We start from the raw sequence: 13,921 nt of genomic DNA on the forward strand, positions 1-13,921 counted from the left end.
TTGCAGCCAGCCGTTAGGCAGTTTTGTGCCCTCGAAGCTCCTAAGCAGATCGCAGTCCTTCCAGATGAGGCTGCCATGCATGCTTCCACGCCACATCCGCTGAATAATAACAGTCCTATCAGTGACATAGACTTGCACAGTTAGGGAGAACGTGTCCTTCCTATATTTTTACAAATGCTCCAAGTAATGATGAGAATTGATGTGCCAGAATGTGCAACCGATGCGTCACAGGACCTTAACACAAACCGATCTCTGCGATCTGTGAAGAGTCAAAAACGAGATATTTAAAAACAATCATTAAAAGCACTCACTTCTAATACTTATTTGAGGAAGCTTTAAAATAAACTGAAGCCTCATGTAAAATTTACGTACAGCATTATATATGTCGTACTGAAGTATAGTACTACCACAGTGGTAATCGTCTATAGAACAAATTTTCCAAAATAACATAAATTTTTTAAGTGCAACCTGGCTCCTGAAAAATAAATTCACATTAACTTTCCAACTATCAAACCTGGTCAATCGACAGGCCCAACCTCATAATAAAACAAGAGCTCACTTGTATCAAATCACAAAAAACTTTTTATGTATTTGCTCTATAATATATGTATGTATATAACAGTAGTAGTAAATTTTTCATGCTTCAACTTACCATGGAGAAACTTTACATCTGATGGGCTTAAAAACTTACACACGTTATAGAACTGCGTGAATTATAGTACCGGTGAAATTTAGTTCTACAAGGTGAACTCACCGATGGCAGCATTTAGTAGCCATCGGTGTCATGAGGAACCAAGTACGGCCAACAGGCAAAGGGCATCTGCAGACTGGAAGCTGCCAATGACAGCAATAAAGGGCTGGCCAGGCGCGCACGTCCATTGATAAAGTGTAAGAACTGGCCATGACCGGCTGTTGTCAAGGCTCTAGTGCCGTGCAAAACGATGGCCAGACGAACTCGTAAACCTGTAGTTAGGCGATATTGGCCTACAACTTCATCCAAAGCAAGGCACCGGTGAAATCTTTGCTTTTTCTGGGGGTCGGAGGGAAGGTTGACCTTCACGGGCTCTCGCTGCCACATAGAACTCTCAAGTTGTTACCGAAAAACAGTCTAGGCGCGCTTCCAAAGTAACACGATCCACAACAGAATGTAGCATCTCGCAGTTTTGGTTGATCACATCACAGCGCTAGGACTATGGTTATCACAAAAAGGAGAAGTGACGACTTAACAAACAAAAGCGCCAAGCTGCCCCACCACAACTTCGCAGGGCAAAACAGTTATCAACGCTGTCTTTCAATTTTCGGTCACACGAGCACAGCTTGTTCACAAGTCTTGGAACGTCAACACAGCACCACTGTTCACAACGAACATCGTTGCACTCCCGAACAGTACATTGCTCTCACGTAAATAGAAGCGTACGGGCTAACTGGTGGCGAAGCAAGAACCGAGCGCGTAGTTCATGCGTTTCCGTACGTACTTGGGGTCACTCAAGTAACGTGTCAAAACGCTGTCAATCCGAAATGTCACACAGCTACCAACTGAGAGACTGGAAAGTCAAGCGAACGAACTGTTACCGGCACACAAACACACATTGCAAGCTTCCCGAGTGTTAGTTGCCGTCGATACATCGACACCGATCCCCGCTTGATAACCACACCGACGCACAGGCTTCGCTGCGCTTCACCGAACACCATTGCACTGCCACAGCTTTCCGCACTGCTTACACGCACCGAAAGAGCTGCTGTAATCACAACATATCCGGTCAAACGCTGAAGTAACTCGTGCGAGAAGCGTTTGCTGAAAGTCGCACCGACCGATACGCTGTTTAAGATGCCATGTTGTTTTCGACAACTGCGCAGCACATAAGACGATAAGAGAGCTCTTAGAAAGTACTTGAACTATTTTGACGGCGTGAAAAAAATTGCTCTTATGTGCGAGAGGGGTGATATGACGAACACGACAGGCGTGCCATATGAAAGAAGTGTTTTGGCAACGTCATGGATTGAGCTGATGTAGAGGGTACTGCTTCACAACCAATCACAAGCTGTGCCCGTAGGCCAAGCCATCGTCTGCTCACGTTTGTCGTCTGCTTCGATCAGAGCATGCGATAGGACATTCGCCTTCGCAAAGCTATTATTCTCAGGTGAAGTGGTCGCTGCGTCGCACAAAATACATGTCAGTGGCTCGCTCTACCTTTGAATGATGTTCGTGCGCCAAGTTAAATGGCTGGTAATTGACACAGGGATGAATTCAGCCAAGGTTTGCTCCAGAATCGTGAGGGTTTGCATATTTTCGGTGTCATACAAAGTTACTAGGGTCATTTCATTCCGATTGCTTGCCATAATATCACGGTCCATATCGGTGTCTGAATAGTGAAGGTGAAGATGCATTATTTGTTTGTAGTTCCATGCGTAATCACGCGCACCCCTAATACGCTTTGGTTTACAAAGTACGCTTTGTTCCAGATCGTCCCGAAGTGTATCGACAGCTGTATTTCAGAGATCGGAACCATTGGACAGTTAGAGCCAATGAAAGTACACTAGAGCACAAACTTTAGAAACCACTCACTGAAAACTTCCTCTCATTTTTTTTTCCAATAGCGTGCAAAGAATGTGCTCCCATTAACCTCTTTGGTGGTAATTTCCACCAATGAGGCAAGGATCTCGAGTCGCACTTTTAATTGGATGAGATGGGGCGCAACACAACAACATAACAAATAAGGTTGATCCTATGTCATGTTGCGTTCGAATGCACCGACCATTCACGTATCACATTGGTTTTCATCCAACCACAAATCTTTACATGCGTACTTTTATGCCATTGACGCCCAATAGAATTCTTCAATTACTGCGACGTCAAATTTATTGGACGATGGTGGTTGTCAATACCATCCACTGCGTACAAGGGAAACAACACGCGAAGCTCAAAGCGCCGAAAGAAATAAAAACGCACCAGCAGTCATCAAGCAGCCCTTAATGGGCGTGAAATAACTCAAAACCAGCCAGGGCACCAAAGTATACCGCCACGGCAGCAGGTTCTAAGTAGCTACATTGTTCCTAAGAGTGGTCCGGACCACTCTTGGGGTTTTCTCTCAGCCATGCTGTTTTTACGCACAATTTCGCTTCGTGAATTCACTTACGAGCACTTTTCGGTGACGTAAGCAAATATAGCAACTGCATCACCATCGCTGACGTGTTCCCGGGCAGTCACAGCGCGCTTTATTTGCAGCGGCCGATGTGACAACTATGGCCTCTTACGACGTTTTTGCGTTTCGTGAATCGACTTACGCAACAAAATTTCTCTTGCGCAAAAATGTTTTCGTAAGTGAGTTTTGTGAATCCGGGCCCAGTTGTCTGAGTAAGATATCTATAATATTGGCGTATTGTAAAATAAAGAAACTGAAGACAGGCAGCGTAAACCTAAAGAAGGTCAGTATAATACCTTCTAAGAAGCGGTTAATTCTCATCTACTTTTGTCATACGCGCTTTTCAAAAGAAAACATGTAATGAATGTTCAACGCAACGTTATTTTTTTCTGGGGATGCCCCAGCTGTTGTATCGACATCTGAAGTCCCTTTGACCAATGCTTGCAAAGTTTAAGCAAAGTATGAAGGGAAAGTAATGCACGATCCCAGTTCGGGTTCTTTTCTGCGTAAGCTGTTCCAAAACGCATTCTCTCTCTGCAGAACTTATTGTGATTGACATAGCCGAAGCTCACAAATAAGCTTTTGGAGTTCAGAAAAAGTAGAAAGTTGCCTAAAACAAACCATATTTCTCATGCTGGCATGTCAGTCAATGCACGTCGAAGGGCGGCACAGCGAATGAAAGAGAGTAGCTCCACAGAAACAAGGAGTGTTTCTTTTTTGACTGTTACACAAGGGCGGTTGTTTGCAATTTAGAAGCTCTATATCGCTTCGGCAGCTTGGTCCAAATGCACAGATCACCCGCATTTCACAACAGCGTGGCGTTGTGAAATACAAAATGTTTACCCAAGACTACGTAGAAGTCCTCCATCGAGGAACAAGCAATGGAAGATATAAAGTACTGCAGAATGAGTTTCTGGGGTGGGCGAGTGATGGTGTTACCATTCAGTTTGACGTGCAGGCTGCCGGGGTCCAGCTGGAAAGGAAACATTCTTTTCGCTTTCTCTGTAAAGGCAGTCATACACCCGCTTCTTGTCGATAGACCACTGCAGACGGTTTTCTTCCGCTACAGCGAGCGATCGTACCAGATGGGAGCGGCGAACAAATTGCAGGCTTTCTATGCGTGTTTGCTAAGCCTAAAGAGAGGGAAAAAAAGAAGGACAAAGATCGTCTGAAGCGGGATTTCACTGGACAAATGAGAAAAAATCGTTGCCCAACTCTCCCGGAGTTTTCTCTACCAATCGAACGACGTCACGGGTTCTGCGCAAGCGAGATGATAGGCCTGCGCGATATGTCAGACTGTGCGCTATGCGGAGATCATCGGAACACTCACGGTCATGAATTAGGTTGTTCATTCCCATTGTTTGCTGTGTACAATTTTTGTGCAGTTCTTGTATCGTTCCTTTTTATACCTACTTTCTCGTAGTGACATATGGAGAGAACAAAGCCTTCAGGAAAATGGCAAAGCTACTATTCTATATTGACAACATTGTCCTAAAAGCCAACTTCATGATAATCAGGGGTGAGAGCTGGGGCATTCAAGTAGTATTTATGTAGCTCCTTAAGCTTATTTGCAGAATTAACAGAAATGTTCCACGCCAGTGTAGTGAACTTTGCATGAGAAATTTCTCATATAAGGGTACACAGGCACTAAAAATAGCTCTTCCTGTTTCAAAGGGACATACATAAAAAGATAATCATTGAAAAACTACTTGCATCCGCTACCAAAATATATCGTTTAATTACTTTGAGCAGTTTCTCTTCGCTTTGAATTTGTTGATTCTGAGACATAATTGGTAGCCCGATCAGACATAAACAAAAAAGAACGGAGTCACTGAAGACGTGGGAAAAGTATTCATTACACGTGTCCCTCATAATTAGTCGCATGTGTTGCCGAAAGAAGAAACTGAAACATGGTTTTATAGCTGGAAATCGCTGGTGAATTTATATTTTTATTCATTAGGACTATGTGGCCGGCAGATTAGACATAAGGAAAGCGGGTGCACTTGAAGCAAGGTATAGATGCTTGTTTGCCAAAGAACTCTTCTCCACGGGTAGTCATTGCTTAATACCCCCGTCGAGCCTTGACATCTGAATTAGACTGTGTGGCGTTTGCTAGATTGTGCTTGTTTTGTGTCACGCGATAAAATGCGCTGCAGTGTACATGAGCAGCTCCAACGGAGCGGATTTCACGGGCGACCGACAGCGACACCCACGGAAGGATTGCAAATGAGGGGGCGCTGCCGCCGGAAAGACGGTGTGCACACGTCAACGTACTCTCTGCATCGCCATTCTACGTACCACTCCGGACTTTCCCGGTGTTGGAAGATCGTCAGTGTAATAATCGGTAAGTGGGTAACGTTTTATCAGTGCGTTAATGCGTGCTATATATATATATATATATATATATATATATATATATATATATATATATATATATATATATATACTTTTGTGTGAGTCCGTGTGTGTGTGTCTCGCGAAATGTTGTGTTATCACAATTGCCTCCTGCTGCTCCTTAAGTCATCACCCTTTGGCTGAGTGTAGTAACCAAGCAACATATTTTAAGGGTAGTTGTCATAGCAGTTGACTGTTTTAGAGACTATATTTACTCCTTCCTCCCTCATAATCAGTCTTGCGGTTTTTGTTACGACTTGCTGTCTGCGATTCGCATATTATTTTGTTTATTTCTTGATGTAGGGGTGACGTACAAGGCAGTCGTAAAATCACGCCTTTTTCCAACAGAAGACGCTATCGACAAATATTTTTTTTTTCAGTTTTGAAAAAACTCGTGACACGAAGATATTTTAAACTGATAAGTGGTTGGCCTAACGCACATGGCTGACGATGCCCAACTAAGAAAAATTTCCAAGTTTCCCTCACAGCCATAAACTTTACGGAGACATTGGTGGGTGCGGTCGATGCCTCGGATACATGCCGCAATCGCCGCCAAACGAAATATGGCGAAAAAAAAATACACACTGGAACTAAGCACTCCGAGCACTTCCAACGCAAGTTATGTTATGTAGTTGTGCAACACTGCAGTGGCGCTGTCGTTATCAGTATACCATCGCTGCATAACGAGTTTCAACCGCCCCATACGCAAGTCGATGGGGAAGATCTCTTGCGGAAGAGTTTCGCACATACAAACATTTTTTCTTGCATTCTTTCCAGCATGTCTGCTTCTTCACTGTCGAAGTTATCCCTAGAGACTTTGCCAGAACTGGAACCGAGTGCAAAAAAAAAAAAAACGAATGCGAAATGGTTCTCTATCCCGAACAGCCATTTTAATACCTGAAAAACAAACACAAAAAGAGAGCTAAGGGAATCGTTTGCTCGTTTTCATTGCCAGCGATGTTTTGGTTTATTTTGTTTTCTTTATAGCCCCGCCCACTGATTTTCTGACGCAATAACGTTGCACGCTATAGCCGTGGCACGCAACAACATAGCGATTTGCTTTTCGTGTACATTTCTGTTTTTTTTTTGCTGCGTGAGCATGGTTTTTAAAGCTTATTAGACACGATGAATTAACAATGAGGCTTGCTTCAACTCTTTTATGCACACTTCATTTTTGGCGGGAAACAAAACCCAAACAAAAAACTTGCGAAAACTCTCGCAGAAAATTATTTGCTCGCATGTAAACGAAAAAAAAAAACGGCAGTCCTAGTTTGATCAATATGAGGTGGCCATCTGATGTGACTACCGTGCAGTAATGGTCCACTGGTCACTTTCGAGGAAACTACAGCTCCCCACTCCTATAGTCCTTAGCTTTAACTACTTATAGAACATGCTCTCCTGCACCATCGACATTCTAGCAACAGCACATACATTTATATCTATAAAAATATCTTGGGCCCAATGCCTAGCGCGCTTTCAGGACAAGCACAGCCAGAAAAAAGCAAAAGTAACAGGTCCCAATAAAGGCCAAACGAAGTAGCGTCATCTCTGTCATATTGGTGAATGCTTCAAAATATGTGCCATTTAGGATTCGAGAAGTGGGTAATCATGATTTGGAAGAGAGAAAAAAAAGTCTATAAAAGGTGATTACCTGGGATGACCACCATAGCTGGAAAGAGTTAAAGGCACTCAAGTGACAGGGCTGCAGCCAGAACTGTTTTTCGGATGTTCCACCTCCTAGATTTCAGTAAGAGTAATCATATGGTAGTTTCAGGACGTTAACTCCTACATATCAATAAATCATCATCCGATTTCAGTGAGAGAAAGAGGGGGGCACAGGCCCGGTGAGCCACCTCTGGCTTTGCTACTGTCAGGTGGCACGAAATTCTTTTTTTTTGCATGTCATCATCAGGTGCGCAAAATACAAAAAATATTTTTGTTCGCTCTTCTCGACTAAGTTCATAGGCTGTCTCTGTATGCAGAATGGGTTTTAGGTATCTTTGTCCGCATTTCTCCGCTTACTCTACGTATTGTGCTTATTTCGGATGCCACCTGAACGCAGTTCTATTATGTATCCTCAATATTTAAAACACTGTCAGCGCCTATATTTGAAGTAGAGTGTAAGTGAAGTGACCATATATGAGATATTTTTTCTGTAGTGCGTCCGTACCGCTGGTAGGCTGGTAGTACTGAATGTTAGTATAAGTACTAGACTTATAGGTACTTTTAGAAGATATATTCATTACAATGGGACAGCTTACATCAAAGGACATGTCAGCTAACCAGACACAATTTCATGAATATAACCAGATTGGAATCCACTGAGCATTAACTAAAAAAAAAAACTCGGATGATTAACTGGATTTACCGGGCACGACATTTGATGGTTTGTAACGTGAACGTATCAGCAATAGCTATGTGTTACTGGGAGACCCTTACTTCATTTATGTACTGGAGTAAGATCTCGCGCCATAGAGGATCTGAAATGGTGAGGCTGACAGCCGTAAATAATTGATGTGCAAAAATTGAAGCAGGTGAACTTCTTTTTTTGTTTTATTTTAAATGCGAAGCACTTCATATCGAAATTCAGCAACTTTAAGTGTCTCTCTCTATCTATCTATCTATCTATCTATCTATCTATCTATCTATCTATCTATCTATCTATCTATCTATCTATCTATCTATCTATCTATCTATGCGCCAATGACTCTAGCTCTCCTGGACGTTTAGATAATGGTTTCAATACCGAACTTGGTATGGAATAACATGACGGTATGACGAGATTACGTGACTAGCCACAACGTGAAAATCATGAGACGCATGTAATGATTTTCATAATTTATAATATATAGTCTTCTTGCTCTCGTGCTAGGTTCGTTCACATGACATGTTGCAAACTCGGTATGCTATGACATGAATGCATGGTAAACATAAGTGACAGCCCTCAACGTTGCAATCGTTGTGTGTTTTGTAAATCATGACTACATGCCACGCTCATGGTGCACTCGTGGTCATTTGGCTGGCTTTAGATATACCCAGTTTGTTATTACGGGACATTTATGGATGAAGAATGTATATGACTGGTGCAAACTTCATAATCATGAGATCCGTCTCATGTATGAAAATGACTACATCCCACCCACATGATGCGCTCACGGCCATTCTATAGCTCCACATATACCAAATTTGGTATTACGTGACACAAATGGACGACGAATGTAATTGACACGTTCAAACGTGATAATCATGAAATGCCTGTCATGTAAAACTTTACTACATGCGACTCTCATTGTGCGCTCACAGTCCTTTCGCTAGCTTCATATATACCAAATTTAGGGGTGCGTCACGTTATTGCATTAAGAGGGCAAAGGACTAGTGCAAATATATATATTGAAGACATGGGTGGCATGTAAAAACATGACAACATACCCTGCTCATGATGCGCTCACGGCCATTTCGCTAGCTTGACATATACTGAGTTTGGTGTCATGTGACGTGAATGAACTATGTTCAAAATAGATAAATATTTTAAGCGGGTCATGTTAAACAGGACTACATACTGCGCTCACAGTGCACTCGCAGCCGTTTCACTAGCTCCACGTATACCAGATTTGGTATTACGTGACGTGAATAGGCGACGAAAGCAAAAGACATGTCCAAGATTGATGATGACACAGAAGCCATGTACGGCATAATTTAAATCTACCTCATAACTTCTTGCTGACTTTAAAATGACATATCGACCTTCCTATTTGTGCTTCGCATTTCATCAATTCTCACTGTACGAGTGATCTGCCAATTGTTTTATTTTGTGCTTCGAGTGCACTATAGCATGCAGAAAAACTTGACATACATTTTCACGGCTAGATAAAGGGGATTTTTTCCCACTATTTATAAGCAAACTTCGGTTTTAAGTAGAGGGGGCTTCTTATGCCATTATGATCAAAAGTTCTGTCTGTTTAATTTTCTTGGGGCAATATTTCAGTCGGTCCTGCTACAGGGCATATTTTTATCGAAGTCGACCAGTGAATAACTATGAGCATTACCAAACAGAAGGCTCCAGCTGTGAATACAGTTGTTTTTACAAGGAGATTTTGGTGCTAGAATTGTTGAAATAAGCATTTCGTGGGGCTTATAACTGAGCTTCGTCTTGATAGATGATGACGTGGTTGGCATATGCTGTTTTGTTACAGTGATTTACCCGGTAATTTGGTATCACAAACGCGACTGTTGTCTGTTAAGTGTTATCTATGGTGCTGACTGAATTACAATGCTATCTCTTCAGGGAAAAAAGCACTGGGTAGCAGAGCTAATAAGACGAATATCTTCGGTCATCATAGCAGCACCTAGTTTTCCCTGTCTGCAAAAAACACGTAGGCCATCTAGCTTTGTGTATTTTACAGACAGTTTGATGTAGTTCTCTCGATGACCAGAGACCGCGGTAGTGGTGTTGTCACATGTAGTTGATTACATCCATGCCTTTTATTTCTTCACGTCACCCTCTCTTTGCCCTATCGATTGAATCATTTAGTGCCGATCTTTGCAACGACGTTTCTCGGCGCCTGTCTGCAGGAAGGATTACCTACGCCCATTCAGATTCTCTTCACTGTATTTACTTGAAACAACTTTCACTGTTATGTACAAAAAACTCAGTACTTCACTCGCCGACATACAGAATTTAGCAGAAATGAACGAAACTTTTTAATGAACCTAGATAACTTTACCATAACACTGCGAAACTACGGAAATTTCAGTGGATTTCACAAAAGTTGATTTCGACCGGCAATAAAAACGTTTAGCTGAGGGAACTACAATGACGAGATAGAGTTGATTCATTTCCCCGACAAATCACGGGAAGGAAGGAGACTACGTGAACAAAAGAAGAGAAGCTTTTCCCATTGGTTTGACTAGGCGTGGAATGGGCGTGGGGTTTAAACACCCTCCCTTCTCCTTCTTAACGAAAAAAAGAATTTTTGGTTACGCCCTTGAAGGGCGGCAATATATTTCCGGCGAAAACAGGGCTACACTTTTACTCCATATCATCTGCCAGAACGTGAGGTGATTAGATGACGTCTATAATCGTTTCCGCACCAGGTGAGTCATTAGACTCACGTTGTTTAACAATATACAAACCATATCAATGATTCACGGTAAACATTCATACTGCTATACCGATCTAGTCTTATCTGGTTTATGGCAAAAAAAAACACCGGTTATTTACTCTTTCCTACACAAAATACATTATCAAAAGTAATCACGCCATACGTTGCTTTGTGTAGCGATACTGTTAATTTGTTTCGAAGGAAGGGATGCTGCGTTTCAAGTGCCACCCACCGAATACTTTTTTTAATGTGTTGCAAGATTAATGTTTTCAAAAGCGCCGCACCATTACATTGCTCTTGTCTACAGCATAATTAACAGCAACAACAAAACAGCGGTGGGACCTCTTATTCGGTCAAGAAATTGGGGTCAGGTGAAGCTAGGCGTGGGCGCGCGTGAAGTTGTATTTTAGATGCGGAAGCATCTTATACTCGCGCCTTGTAGTGCGCCGTCCGCGCCGTCCGCACCGCTTCTCGAACATTCGACAGCTGACGCGCGCGCATGCGCCGTCGCGCCGTCGCCCACTCTTCCACCATCTGTGCATCCCTTCCTCCTCTACACACCGCGCGCGCTTCACTCCACCATCTGTGCACCCTTCCTCCTCTACACACCGCATTCGACATCTACAATTCTCCTGATTCTCCAGTGGACGCGCATGTGGCGTCGCGCTTCGAGAACATTCAACAGCTGACAGTGCATGCGCCGTCGTGCTGTATATATACTCAAGGTCGGCGCTCGCTCGCTCAGTGTCCGCTCGTCGGTTGGTTTGTACGGCGCGTCGACGTCCAAGGTCGCGGTGAAATGAATTCCAACGAATCCACAAACACAATGATCGACGTCCCTTCGACCAGCGCCGCCCTTTCGCATACGTGTGTACGTGTTCACTCATTTAACACCCCCTCCTACAACCACGTTAACCAATTTAGCCATCAACCCAAGTAAGTCGCAATTTAACACCCCATTTCACAACCACTTTAACCAATTTAGCCATCGACCCAAGTAAGTCGCACTTTAACACCCCGTTAACCAATTATATGGTCCGCATCCTCCTCAGTGTTCCCCCGAGGGAAGCTGTGGGCAATTTTTTATTTTCTTGCTCCTTTTATCTGCCTCGTTCGAACAGTGGTTTGGGTGCTTGGCTGCTGATCTGAAGGTCACAGGTTTTATAAAGGCCTCGGCGGTAGCATTTCGATGGAGGGAAACTGGTAGAGGCCCATGTACTGCATGATATCAGGGCATGTTAAAGAACATTAGACGGTCGAAATTTCGGAGCCCTGCGCTTCGGCGTAACTCGTAATCATATTGTGCTTTAGGTTGTAAAACCCGATATATTAGTAACCTGTGTCCTTTCTTTTTTCTCGCTATCCCATTATGCGACCCTTCCTACCAAGTTTAGAACTCTATCCGGTGTGCGGCATGACCACACTTGCTGCGATTTCGGGTTCCCTCCATCTCCTATGCTCGGTCCTCTCCCGCCTCACACCGCCCACGCAGGCAGCCTCTGTTAGCGGACTCTCGCTCCCTTTCTCTCCTCTCTCTCCCAACTTAACGCCGACGCAGGGAGCCTCTGCTGGTCTAGGCTCGCTTTCCCTCTCTCTCTTATTGCCATCCCTCTCCGTGGCCTTTACAGGCCCATTGCGCATGTTTGTCCCCCCCATCTCTGCTCCCACGCTCCCCCGTCTTTCGCCTCGCAACGTCGGCTCAGAGAACCTCTGCTAACGTGATTGAAAAAACTTAACGCTGGCGCTTCACAACCATTCACTAGCCATCCTTCATATGGACACCGGATATAGACCTTCAAGGTAGTGCCGTTGGGAAGTTTTTCCTGTGCGTCAGAGAAGAATACAAAAATTCGCAGAGTGTGCGTGAACTAAAAGTGGACAGCAGGTCACTATGTCCAATTGGAGTCTCTCATTGCTCATTAGCAGCCATTAGCATGTTCCAGTACAAAACACCAGTCCATCACGGCGTGCTTTAGGCGTCCGCAGTTTTTTCTCCCGTGCAAAACCGCGATGAGCGCCCGTGTCCAAGCCGCCGCCAGTGTAGGCGTTAGTGCCCGATGCTTTACATCTGCACATGGTTCTCTTTAACGTGAGATGGTGTAATTCTTCCTGCTTCGCGGGAATCGAACGCTTATGCTCGTGCTTATCAGTAGAACACTTTCCTTGCTACCGGCAATAACGATAGCAATGCAATCGTATCAAGGCGACAGTCACGCGTGCGAGTGTGAAATGACAACTAACCTTGCCACAAGATCAGATCACCATAGCAGACACGGCTGATCACCCAGACGTCCACGACTGACTGCATATAAAGCATTGAAAATCAGAGCATACAAATGCGAATGCGACCAATGGAACTTGGAGGGTCACAAAATTGCACACTCGCTGGCACTGTGCTTTCCGCATACGTCACTACCACCGAAATGCTCGAGTTATAACACGGCTTGAAAAAGCTCTATGAAATCATACCAAGAAGCACGTGCTTAAGAAGTTTGCTCATTAGACATCAACTCCGAAGCAACATGGCGCCCAAGAACGATGAACTTTTCCAACGACGTCATCTGCATGGCGCGCACGATTTCTTTTCGTGAGCGCTTCCTTCAACCCTCGTCAATCTCCACAAACTTCAAAGCTCTCACTTGAAGGGAGTCGCGCTCCTCTAAAGGACCGTGAATTACAAAGTGTCGGAAAAGAAAGGGCACCCCTAGTGCAAGCGGCGTGGCCTGGCCTGTTTCCCGCCTGCTTATAATTGCGAGATGGAGAGACATTCAAGAGGCTTAACGGTCCGGAGGGGAGACTGTACCCAGTTTCTCCCTCAACCCTTGACTTCCACTTGGAAAGAGGACTAACATTATGAGAACCCGAGAGAAATCTCGCCGCTCCGAGCGATTTGCACGGAAAAAGTGCCGCGACTGCTGATTCCATTAGTGCTGCCGGCCCCGCTTCGCTACTAAGTGCACGTACGATTAATGTCACCGGGTCCGAGGCGCTGCACATCGTGTTGCTTCTTGGGGCGGCCGCGTGTTCTTAACTTCTGAGTGTGCCGCTTTTTTGTCTGGTTCTTTTCTTCCGTGTCTCCCCAAATAAACGTTTACGATCCCGATGTTGTGCAGTTCTTTTTTTTCCGTCCTCCTTTTTCCTTCTTTTTACGCAAGCGGCGTTCCGGAATACACTGTTTACTACAAAGAGAAGATTCCCGAGCTCAACGCCCAACTCTTGATGAGTTTAATGATCCATTCAATAACTTTGTGGGGAAGACTATCTGGTTTAGGGTAATGCGGT

At 44.1% G+C, this 13,921-nt stretch overlaps 1 protein-coding gene across 1 annotated transcript in view; it reads left to right on the forward strand.

The window, feature by feature from the left end:
• LOC142796339 (cell adhesion molecule Dscam1-like) overlaps positions 1-13,921 on the forward strand; it is a 198,069-nt gene that overhangs the window by 13,210 nt on the left and 170,938 nt on the right. The window contains exon 2 of the mRNA XM_075886697.1: positions 5,300-5,487. Within this exon, the coding sequence (XP_075742812.1) occupies positions 5,300-5,487 (188 nt within the window). The remainder of the gene's footprint in view (positions 1-5,299; positions 5,488-13,921) is intronic.

This window comes from Rhipicephalus microplus, chromosome 2 (assembly GCF_043290135.1).
Source record: "Rhipicephalus microplus isolate Deutch F79 chromosome 2, USDA_Rmic, whole genome shotgun sequence".
Classification (NCBI taxonomy): domain Eukaryota; kingdom Metazoa; phylum Arthropoda; class Arachnida; order Ixodida; family Ixodidae; genus Rhipicephalus; species Rhipicephalus microplus.